This window comes from Mesoplodon mirus, assembly GCF_964341445.2.
Source record: "Mesoplodon mirus genome assembly, chromosome: 11".
Taxonomy (NCBI): domain Eukaryota; kingdom Metazoa; phylum Chordata; class Mammalia; order Artiodactyla; family Ziphiidae; genus Mesoplodon; species Mesoplodon mirus.
The window spans coordinates 85,147,566-85,160,041 of record NC_138987.1 but is presented as its reverse complement, the minus strand read 5'-3'; the positions used below and the strand labels follow the sequence as shown (position 1 = coordinate 85,160,041).

Sequence of the window (12,476 nt, the reverse complement as noted above, 5' to 3'; positions counted from 1 at the left end):
GGGTGGGATAGGGAGGGTGGGAGGGAGACGCAAAAGGGAGGGGATATGGAAACATATGTATATGTATAACTGATTATATTTGTTATAAAGCAAAAAAATAAAATAAAATTAAAAAAAAAAAAAGAATACATTTTTAATATCTAAGCAGACAATAAGATTTAATCATATTTCTAAGTCATAAAAAAAAAGGGGTTTTTTAAATTTACAAATATAGATTTTTATGAAGTTTAACGCTATGAAATAACTTAAAATATATTCCTTTTATAGTGTGGCATATTAAGATGGAGAGGACATCTTTAGCATTTTACTTGATGACAGGTTAAGACTGCTAAGTAAATAAAAATAATTCGGCCTGAAACTGTGTAAGGTATTCCAGACAATATACTTTTCTTCTTTAATTTCATGGTCCTGAGGAGTTTTAGCTAAAGTATAGTTAGTCAAAAGGTTCCTACCTTGAGCAAGTTTTCACAGAGATCATTAAAATTCTTATTGAGGGCTTGATTAGTTAGATTAAGGCTGCTTAATCGGATTACTCTTACTGATGTGAACATCTAAATATGGGGAGATATAATGGCATGTCATTTCATTATTTTGAACTAAATACTGTAACAGAAAATAAACAATCATAACTACTGTGGTATTTTTTTTAAAGATAAGATTTTAACTGCAGTAAAGAGGCCGAAAAGAAAACATATATTAAGAAAAAACTTGTTAAAATCACATATGCTATATTTGCTTAAAATAAAGAATAAAAGGTTTACCTGTATTTCAGATGTCCAATTATTTATACCAGGCATAATTTCTGTATTACAACTATAAAAGCCTGTCAAAATAAATTATAGGGAAAACATATGATAACATTTCATTTATTTTTGTGTTAAAGAATAACATTTTGGGGGGCTTCCCTGATGACACAGTGGTTAAGAGTCTGCCTGCCAATGCAGGGGACACAGGTTTGAGCCCTGGTCTGGGAAGATCCTACATGCTGTGGAGCAACTAAGCCCGGGCACCACAACTACTGAGCCTGCACTCTAGAGCCCACGAGCCACAACTACTGAGCCCACATGCCCACGTGCCTAGAGCCCGAGCTCCACAACAAGAGAAGCCACCGCAATGAGAACCCCACGCACTGCAACGATGAGTAGCCCCCGCTCGCTGCAACTAGAGAAAGCCATGTGCAGCAACGAAGACCCAATGCAGCCAAAAATGAATAATAAATAAACTAATAAAAAAAAAAAAGAATAACATTTTCAATTATTACATGAAGTTCTAACTAAGATCCATTCATTCTTTTTTCCTAAAACTCTATATCTCTGGGAAACTTTAGACCATGTTAATAAATTATCATGGTTTTTTTGTAATGCATAAACATAAAAGGATTAAAAATCAGTTCACCTAAGTTCTAATGTAAATATTTTTAAACGATGTGGTTTCAATCTTGGAACAGCAAAGAATGTGACAGAAGGTAACACTGATAAAGCCGTTAAAATAAAGTCAGTGCTATAATAATTATGAACTGAAATACTGATATGCAAAACTAGTCAAATCTCCAGGTAATTTTTCTCTGTTCACCTGAAGGAGGCGGAACATCAGTGAGTAGAGAATGTACGTCTTCCATAGCATCTGTGTCATCGATCTGAAAATGAAAGAATGAACCTATCACATAAGTAGTAAATATATAATTGTTTCAAATTTTTAAAAATTGTTTTTATTACTTATTAAATAGAAAATGTAAGAGTCAAGGAAAAGTAGGGCCATTTTTCCCTAAGTTAAAATATAAAACTTGAAAAAATTTTTGTAGTATCTATAAATTTTTCCACAATAATTATAAATACTTATAAATGAAATATTTTACATTATAAAGTACATTGAGTTTTAAAAAAATTGAGCCTTTTCTCAAGTCTTTATGAGGGCATGTTCCAAAAGATTTACAAAGATAACAAGCAATCATTATCTCTATTTGTTTAAATTAATAAAGTGCAATTTAAAAAATCTTTTGACTAAATACAGAACTGCTTTAAAATAAAATTACACAGGGGTAAATTTAAAGGCATGTCTTAAAAGAGTAAGTACAAATTCCATTTTTCCTACATCACAATATTCTGTTGTGAATTATAAGTAATGAACATATCCAACTGGACATATATTGACATTCATCTGTACACTGGGGATCTAAGTCCTGACTTACACCCGAGATGTCAAGAACCACTTTCACTTCCACTTTGCTTTAGCCACTCACAGTCATGGCCATAACTCGATTGTGGTATTCCCCAAAACATTCTACACTCAGATCTCCAGCATTCTCCAACTATAACCCCCATCTCTCTCACTGTATCTACACCTTGCCCTCTTCTGCCCATACTCCAATCACTTCTGTTCTCTACTTAGCCAGGATCCTTGGATCAGAAAATATGAAAAATGCTCTGGATCAAAGTGAAAGTAACCCTCATCTGGAGGGTTTGCTAAACAGATTCCTGGGCCCCACTTTGAAATTTTCATTTATTAGGTCTGAAGTAGGGGCCACAGAGTTTGCATTTCTTACAAGCTCCCAACTGTTGCTGATGCCACCATCACAGGGCACTTTTGAGTACAACTGCTCTAAACTGCACCCTGGAACTTTTTATTCCTTAACCTTTTACCAACCTCCATTTTTCTTCTCCATTCTCAGACTGTAGAGATTATGAGAAAGAGGCACAAATTCATATAGTTTGAGTTTTCTACAAGGTAACACTCTCACCTCAGTTAAGCTTTGAGCATCTCCCACAGCTGACATCCTGATCACATTCAAGGGCACTATTCTAGACTCTTCAAACCTCCAATCCCATCCCAATACAATTCTACTGGCACCTTCCTGCTTTATTGAGATCCAGGCATCTGATTTTTTCTCTCAACTGGCACCTTACCAGAAAACATTTCTAAGTATCCTCATTTATTTTCCTTTCCTTCAATATCAAAGGAAGATCGTCTATCCTTTCAGAGCTAACCATTCTACAGGGGAGTGCATGGGAAGAAGGTCTGTGAGGGCACAGGCTCCATAAACCTTTCATGTCACATTTATTCTCCAAGAAAGTTAGTTCATTCTGGATGCGTTTTTACAATGAAAGTTCAATTACACCCTCTGAATTCAGTAAAAAAACACTACACTCAGAATTCACAGTGCTTATATTATTGTGTTAAATGTAAAAATGTTATAATTATAGTAACATGTTATGACATATAAAGCAGGTAATAATTATAGTAAGTGAAAGAAGAGAACCATCTTATTGAAATTAATCCAAGTTTATAAAAAAAGCTCCAAAAGTTTAATATTTTAATTATATTTCAACCCAAACACTAATTTTTCCAAAACAAAGTTTTCCAAAACTTTTTAAACTTTTGTTAAACAAAAGATATGTTAACAAGTTTGTTGTAATTTCTGTAATAAAATATTCTTTTGATATTTTTAACAGTTGTAATGATACAAAAATATCACACCAATTTAGGACCTGACTGTAAAAATATATATCTTATCTTCCAAAAACTTTAAGAAATTAGTCCAATGCAATAATACCTCCAAAACAAATGCATCTTTTTTCCCATGTGAAAGGTCCAATTCTGTAACTTCATCAGAGCTTTCTGATTGAGATCTCAAAAGTCTTGAGCGTTGTCTAGGTTCTGGAATGGGTGATCCTATAATCTCTTCACATATCTCCTAAAAGAAATATAATTGATTTATATCATATGACTGTCTTTTTCTGTTTTGGGGTGTTTTTGTAAACTGCAGTCTTTTTTTTTTTATTGAGGTACAACTGACATGTAACATATTAGTTTCAGGTGTTCAACATAGTGATTTGATATTTGTATGCTTCAGTCTGGTTTTACATTTTTATATTAACAGAAAACTACCGGGGGGGAGGGGAGTATGTAAAATGTATTCATAGTCCATATTTAAGTATAACCTTTATGACTAATTAACCTTTTACAGAGTACATAGTTATTTCCTTTAATTGGTAATAACAACCTTCATACACTAATCCAGAAACCATCACAGACACAGCAAGACAACACTGACATCTAGTGTAAAAAGAGGACACTACAATTAGTAGGGAATTGGCGGTCCTTCCAGATCAGAAGGTATTTTCTACTCAGCATTTAAAAGTCTTAATAACCTGTAAAGAATTAAAGATTTATGTACCCAAATAAGATTCTAATCTTTTATATCTTATGCAGTGGTAATTTTTCAAAGCCTCACATAGTAAAATGTGGAATATGATATATGTATCTATGTATGTGTATATTTATATAATACACATATTATACATGTATTTGCTATGCAACTTATTTAGCTAAATAAACTTCGATAGTTACAGTAATGATCTTTTTGAGGTCAGTGTAGGCTACAATCTTATATGGGTTAGTAAGCTTTCACCCATTTTTTAGCCAAAGATCACAGCTAATCAGAGGTTCTAAATATCTGCTGGCCACAAGGAATATCAAGAGAATGTGGGTATGTAAGCACAAATGTAAAAGACACAGCCTGTTGTTGGTGTAACAGAACTACCTTTAAAAAAAAAAAGGATTATTTTAAAAAAGGTTTTTCAAAAATGTTTTCAATGTTCATTGCTAGGGCATACCTTGCATAAGACTGCAACCACACAGTTTCATAACACAGTTACCTCTGCAGCACCTTTGCATCCATTTATCTTACTTACACTCCACATTAACCGGCCCTAGATAAACCTGACAGGGTACCTATTACAGTGACTACAAAAATGAGAAAGAAAACACTCTGTATTCTGAACATTTTTACCACAGATAAGCAATCTTTCTTTTTACTAAAAAAGAACATTTTAAGCCATTCCTTTAGGCATTCAACAAGTGTTTATCAGGTGGCTACTACCAGGAGGAACTGGTCTAGCCATTAGGAATACAGCCCTGATGGAGCTTCATTCTATTGGGAGTATCAAGCAGTAGACAAAAATCAAAAACATATTTCACACACAAAGACACACAGAGGTAAGAGAAACAGAAAACAATAAAACACAGAAGGAGGATAGGAAGTACCAAAAACTGACAGGAGAGTTAATTTTTTAAATAGGGTGGTCAAAGTCAGCCTCCCTAAAAAATAAGACATTTGAGCATGGATGTAAAGGGAGGTGAAAGAATGAGCAATGAGGAGAGCAAATCTAGACAGTGGCGGAAAAATTTTTAAGAGAACCTAAAAATATACTAAAATCGAAATAGCAACTTATATATTCACAGTGGAGATAATTATTTCACTTACCGGAGGATTGATTTCATATAATTCTTTATTCTTAGCAATCGTGTCATTTATCTTCTTCTGCATATGAGATATATGCTGCTCGTACGAGCCATCATTAGGAGTCTTCCCAGCAATCTGAATACCACCAGGTGTTGGTAAAGCTGCTAAATACACACCTGTGGCCGACTGGTAAAAATAACGGGGAAATAATCAGAAAAAAATATCTAAAGAATAATAGTCTTTAAGTTTTCATATTCAGGAATGTGGTCCTTGCCCTGGAGGAAAAAGATAATTAGCACCAGTGCTTGCATAGGACATATGTGGAAGGGCACAGAAAATCAGAACTGGTAACAAGGGTTGGTTACTTCAGCAAGAACTCTGGGTAGGTTGGGGACAGCAGTGAAAGGATGATTTACTTTTCACTGCATACCCAACTGGACTTTAAAGTTTTTTTTGTTATGATTGTAAAAAAGCTGCACTGAAAAAAACAGCTTATAAAAATATGACTGAAGGTTGTTGAAAAGTAAATTCTTCATGAATGAGTAGTTTACATTTAAAGTGGCAAAAGTAAAAGGGAAACATGCAAAGCAAGTAAAGAAACTGAGTTCAGAAAGGACAGGAAACTTACTCAAGATCACACTGTCAATAAATGTGGGGAAGAGACTTGCATCTGTTTCCGACTCCAAATACCAAGAACTTTCCACTATACCATCCTGCCTCCATAATCACCAAGAGAGAAAACTTGATACAGACTTATTTTAAATATTTAATTAAATAACTACTGAATTGTGACTTTGTAACAGTACTACATGCCATTAGTACTGAAAAACTATTAGGGGAAATCAAAACAAGATAAAACACACACACACACACACACACACACCTATGTACATTTATGTTTAAATATGCTTCTGTAAGTAAAGCAAAGCAAAAAAAAAATGTATAAGAGTACAAACATCAAATTGTTAACATCAAAGGAGTGGAATGGAGAAAAGAGAAGACAATTCTTTTAACTCTGGATATTTGCATATTTTGAATTCTTAGAGTTGTTGTTGTTATTGTTATTACACAATTGCCAATTTTGTAAAAGTCTTTCCTAGAGAGGGTATAGTACTCTATGAGGAAGTCTGTGCAGCAGATGAAATTGATCCCCAGAAGCTCTTTCTCCTGGGTTGTTCATGTGTCCATGACTGCACTCACCACCCAGTCTCTGATGCTCAAGCTCAGACGCCTTCTGCGCCATAGCGCCCTATCTCTAACACTTTCTTAACTGCATTCACTAATGAGGCAACAGCCCAGAATGGCTGAGAACACAAACACCAGGACTAGACAGGTCTGGGTTTGAAACTGAGTTCCGGTACATATAACCATATCACTTTGGACAAGTCTCAACCTATCACAGCATCCGTTTCCTTGTCTTATAAAGTGAAGATAATATTACATTCTTTCTGGAGCAGCCCAGTGCCAGACACCCAGGAGGCACTCGTCGGACATTAGTTATCATGGAGGCTACTCTCGGGACCTTGAGATTTAACTGCACAGGCTAAAACAGCACAAAGATCAAAAGCTCAAACAGTTATAATGAGTGTCACTAGTGATCAAGAAGAAAAGATTAGTAAGAATCAGAAAAGGCAGTATTTGAGGCAGGCACTGAAGAATTATACCAGGGTCACAAACTAGTTTCCTGGGGCTCAACCATCGAAAGTGTTCGCTACAATTGGCACAATGTTCTTTAAACTTCTGAATCTAAAGCAAGCTCTTAGTTCCCAAGACACCCACCAATAACTACAGTTCTATATTCAGCCTGACTACACATTTATGTTATGCCCTCGCTAAGCTTGTGAGTTTTTAGATGGGTGAATTATAACTAACACTCTTTTCCCCAAATTAACCTAAATATCAAGTATTTTAATATGAATCAGATTACCTTTATTAATCACTGCAAATTCCTCTTGTTAAAAAAGTGAGATTTCCTAATTAATCATCAACACACACTTATCCCCTACATACATAAATTTGCATATTTGCTTTTATAGAAAGAATAGATGAAGCAGGAAACAATTTAGCATTTTATCTACAAATACATACTGAGAAAAAGAAACCAAATTCCATAAACTTCTATCTATCTATCTATCTATTTATTTATTTAGGCTGCACTGGGTCTTTGTTGCGCCATGCTGACTTCTTAGTTGTGGCATGTGGGATCTAGTTCCCCAACCAGGGATCAAACCTGGGCCCTGTGCATTGGGAGTGTGGAGTCTTACCCACTGAAGCACCACGGAAGTCCCCCATAAATTTCTTAAAATTAAATTCTATGCATGTCTCAGAAAGATGACAGAGAATTCCAATTTGAAAAGTACTGGTGACATAGACAAAAATTCTGGCTGGCAAAGTGTGGAGAATATGAAAGAATTTCCATAAATATTTTGCAGGTATCTAGTTCTCTGGGTCTCAGGCTACTTAAAAAGGCAGTTCTCACTTTCCCCACTGATAACTTTCTAGTCGGAACTTATTTTCTAATAAGCCAAGGTGAATGTGAAGCTGAGATAAAAAGCTTTTCACTGCCTCACAATTTATTAGCACTTCAGAAACACATGTATTTTATTGCACAATCCACTGCTGAGCACTGGTGCGCATGTCTCTCATGTATTGATTTTCTCCATTAAAACTAAAGATTCTTTTAGCACAGTGGTCCTCCCTGCTCAGGAGTGATTTTGTCCCCCAAAGGATATCTGGTAACGTTTGGGGACAGTTTTGGTTGTCACACTGTGGGGAAGCTGTTAGCATCTAGTGGACAGAGGCTAGGGATGCGGCTAAACATCCTACAGTGAACAAGACAGCTCCATATAACGGAGTTATCCAGCCCCAAATGTCAATAGTGCCAAGAAGGAGAAACCCTGTTTTAGCAATGTACAAACAATAATAAAGTTCAGAACAGTGGTGGCCAATTTACAAAACAAGCTATACATGGCAATTCTTAGAAATCTGACCATAGGAATTATGATCAGAATACAAAAATATAATAATAGTATAAATATAAATAAATTTATATAATAGTTTATTAATTTAATTTCAAATAATAATTTAAAAATATAAAAACATTTGAAAGCCTATCACTAGACTTTTTTTTTTACTTCTTATAATGTCCCTTAAGCCTTAGAAGCCTTAATGCCAGATCTTTAGATAAGTCTTTTTAGAAGACTCTTTGAATCACATAAAACAGAATCTACAGCTACAGGAATCACAGAACAAAACCAAAACATCGAAACTCACCGCTAAGCCCATCAACATATTTTCACCCACTGAGATCTGAATTCTCAGTCCAAATAAAGCGTTCATTCCTTTGAGTTTTAGTTTATTCATTAGCTGAGTATGCACTTCATATTCCATAAACGGCAACAGATTACTGATAGCTGTGGCATTTGCTTCTGCTTGTGCCTTCTTTTTTAAGCGACACAACCTGTTAAGGAAAATAATTTAGTCAGTGGAGAGTGTTCTTGGTACAATCTTAAGAAATGTCCAATTTTCTTAAAGTTTCTAAAAGTGTGCTTGATAAAACATTTACTTGTTTCAAACGGACTTCTTAAGTTTTATCAATAATCTTTTCTGTCATTTTTTTCACTGTACATACTTTTGCTAAAAGTCCTATTTGAATAAAAAGGAAACAAATCTCAAAATCTCTAGAAATGAAATAAATACTGATCAAAATCACGAGAGAATATAATTTTGCACCTTAGGTTTCATAACTCCCTGTGATCATATAATGGATGGATAGCAAAGGAAAAATCTTAATTTACTCATTAAAGAATACAAAGCCTACTTGAGTATACACCATGTGCCAGGCACTGTTCTAGGTGGTGACCAGTGATCAATTAATAAAACACAAAGTCCCTGTTCAGGCTTATATTCCAGTGGGGGCAGAGGGGAGGGGAGTAGGAATAAACAAAGAAACAAGGCAACCACAGATAAAGCTTAAGAATCCAGTCTGTGCAGAAAATAAACCAGGTGAAGAAAAGTGAGAATAACTCAACATAAGGCCTCACAGCAGAGATGACACCTGAACTGGGATCTTAAAAGCACGATGGAATTGAGAGCGCTGGAAAAAGACAATGACGGAATGGAGCTGGCATATTAGAAGAACCAAAAGGAGACCACTGTGGATCAAGTGAAGTGAGCAAGGGTGAGGGCAGCACAGATGAGGGTGCAGTTAAGCATGGGCATGAGCATGTTAGGGGCTTCGGGTCATGGTGAGGAGTTTGATTTTATTCTGCCAGCAATGGGAACCCCCACATAGGTTTTAGGTAGTAACACGATCCAAAGTATATTTTAGGACATCGTTTATACTGCTACACAGAGAATGGAGTAAAGATAAGAGAAATGATGTGGGGATGGCAGACAAGAGGCTTAAATTTAGGTAAGAGACAATGAGAGCTTGGACTAAAAAAGGTAGCTGTGAAGATGAAGGAAAGATCCCCAAATTGGCAAGCCAGGCTATTTAGGACAATAGTTCTCAAACTCTGCCTTGCATCAGAACCACCTGGAGGGCTTGTTAAAAAACAATTACCATCCCCAGAGTTTCCGATTCAACAGGTCTGGCACATGACCTGAGAATTTGCATTTCTATACGGTCCCCCAAAGATGGTGATGCTATTGGTCTAGGTACCACACTCTGAGAACTGCTGATGAAGACTAATTCCCTCTTACCTAAAACAGAAAAAAAAAAAAAAAAAACTGAATAAACTACATCTTTAAAAATCTTTCTAAAAGCATCACAGGACCAGGGCAAGGAGCAGTGCAGGGTACAAACATAAGGAGGTAGCATAAGGAAATTCTTTTGTGGTGGTGGGACAGTTCTGTATCTTGACTGCGGTGGTGGTTTACACAAATCTATTTGTGGGATAAAACTGCATAGACCTATACATATATACACAAATACATAAATGAATGCAAGTTTAAAAAAGTGTAAAACTGAATAAGGTCTGTAGCATAGTTAACAGTATTATAACAATGTCAATTTCCTAGTTGATACTATACTACAGCTGTATGAGATGTCCCCAATGGGGGAAGCTCATTGAAGGGTACACAGGACTCTATACAATTTTTGTAACTTTCTGTGAGTCAAAGCAGGTAAAACATAATGAACAGTAACCAGCAGAAATAACAGAAAAAGAAGATTTTAGATATTAAAATCATCAGTTACAGAATCAATCATAGACTATAGTATATGATATATTTGAAAAAGAACAAAATAAAACTTCTTGGAATAAAAATAGATTATCAAAAATTTAAAAACCCAATTATTCGGTGTAATAGCATATTAAAGACAGCTGAAGAGAAAATTAAAGAATTGAAAGATAAACAAGAAAATATCCAAAATATAACATAAACAAAAAGATTAAAAAACATAAGACAAGAAAATAACAGACATAGAGGAGGCAGTGAGAAAGTCTAACATACTTTTAATTGGAGTATCAAGAAGAGAGAACAAATGAAACACAGAACCTAAAAAATTTTTTTAATTCATGAAAGACACCAATCTACAGATTCAAGAAGCCCAAGGTATAACAATTAGGATAAAGAGAACTCCATACCTAACACTTTATAGGGAAACTGCAGAAACCAAAGACAAATAAAATAGCTCACACACAGCCTGAGGGGAAAAAATAGACAAAGTTCAAAGGAACAACATTTAGTCTAATAGGTTATTTCTCAACAGTCGCAATGAAAGCCAGAAGGCAGTGGAAGGGTATCTTCAGTGTGCTTAAAGAAAATAACTGCCAGCCCAAAATATCTTTTAAAGATAAAATAGACTCATTTTCAGACAAGTAAAAATAGACAGCTCACCACCAGCAGATCCACCAAAAAAAATACTCAAGATAACTCAAGCAAAAGAAAAACAATCCTAAATGGAAGGTCTAAGATGCAACAGGGAATGAAAGCAAAAGGATTAGAAACATACTTTAGAAGAAGATGTAACATGCCTTTGTAATAACTTTGATATGGGGAGGTAGAATACCATATCTGGAAGAAAGAACTGGATAGAGCAAGTATCACTTATTAAAACAGTAAAGACCAAAGAAAGAAATGGAAAAAATCAGCAGTTCAATTTGGAACAAGTATGAGATGCCTAAGAAAATGATGTGTAAAGCAGACAGGAAAGTATATGGGTCTGAAACTCACAAGAAAGTTCTGGACTAGAGCTATAAATTTGGGAGTCCTAGACTTACAGACAGCATACAGACTTATAGGAGTTGATGAGTTCAACTAGGGAGAAAGCTTTGAAAGGGGGTCCAAACTCACGGCTCTCAAGGAACAAGAAATGAGGAGGAATCAACAAGGAGACTGAAGACTATACATAAAGGTAGTAAAAAGGAGGAGGTGTGGCATTGTGAAATCAAAAGTTTCAAGAAGGAGAAAATGATCAAGTGTGTGATCATTGCTGAGATGTTAAGTAAAATGAGGACAGAAATGCTCAATGGATTTGGTAGGCTGGCAGTTGTTGGTGACCTAGATAGCTGCAGCTGTTTCCTGTGTGCCAACCATAATTTAGCATTTCCTATTCCAGTACACTTTAAAAGGAACTCTTAACAGCTAACTGAAGTTGTAAAGGAAACACCACATAGCACTGTTCTTAAAAAGACGAAAAAGTCAATTTCCACAATGTATTAGATATTTAATGTCATTAAAGCATACCGAGTCACACCCCCAGCCTGCAACAGGTTAATTAATAATCCTCATAATAATACACATTTGTACAGAATTTCAATGTTTAAAACTGCTTTTGCATATAAACTTATCTGAGTTTCATAAAGAGGATATTTTTCCTCCATATTTCCCATACAGTAAAATAAGAGGTTCAGATAGAATTGCCAAGCCTTCCCAGGATCACACAGGTAGGAAGCAGCAGATATTTGAAAATACGTCTATTTGACTCCATACCCTATGCTCCTTCAAGGACCCCAAATACCATCTTCACAAACATACCTTGCTTGGATGAGACAACCTTTTCCAATAACTGCTGCATCCATTGGGAGGTCTACAGTTGTAAAGAGAACATCGGGAACTTTTTGTTTCCTGCAGTTATAGCAATATGTGAGATGAGCTGGAAATGGCATATTCAGTTCATCATATGGTATATGGCAAAATCCACAGCCTGCAGGCAAATTTTCTTCTAGCCTATTAAGAATACATTAAGAAAAAAAGGTATTCTTGAAAATTCTATGCATTTTTTCAA

The 12,476-nt window shown here is 35.3% G+C and overlaps 1 protein-coding gene across 3 annotated transcripts in view; it reads right to left on the bottom strand.

Annotated features, from left to right (window-relative positions):
• Positions 1 to 12,476, bottom strand: part of C2CD5 (C2 calcium dependent domain containing 5) — an 85,237-nt gene that overhangs the window by 17,872 nt on the left and 54,889 nt on the right. For all 3 annotated transcript variants that reach the window (XM_082634579.1, XM_082634580.1, XM_082634581.1), the window contains exons 13-19: positions 12,227 to 12,418; positions 8,516 to 8,702; positions 5,264 to 5,428; positions 3,551 to 3,691; positions 1,573 to 1,636; positions 762 to 823; positions 453 to 551 (exon numbers count right to left, since the gene is read on the bottom strand). In XM_082634579.1, coding sequence (XP_082490705.1) covers positions 453 to 551; positions 762 to 823; positions 1,573 to 1,636; positions 3,551 to 3,691; positions 5,264 to 5,428; positions 8,516 to 8,702; positions 12,227 to 12,418 — 910 coding nt within the window. The remainder of the gene's footprint in view (positions 1 to 452; positions 552 to 761; positions 824 to 1,572; positions 1,637 to 3,550; positions 3,692 to 5,263; positions 5,429 to 8,515; positions 8,703 to 12,226; positions 12,419 to 12,476) is intronic.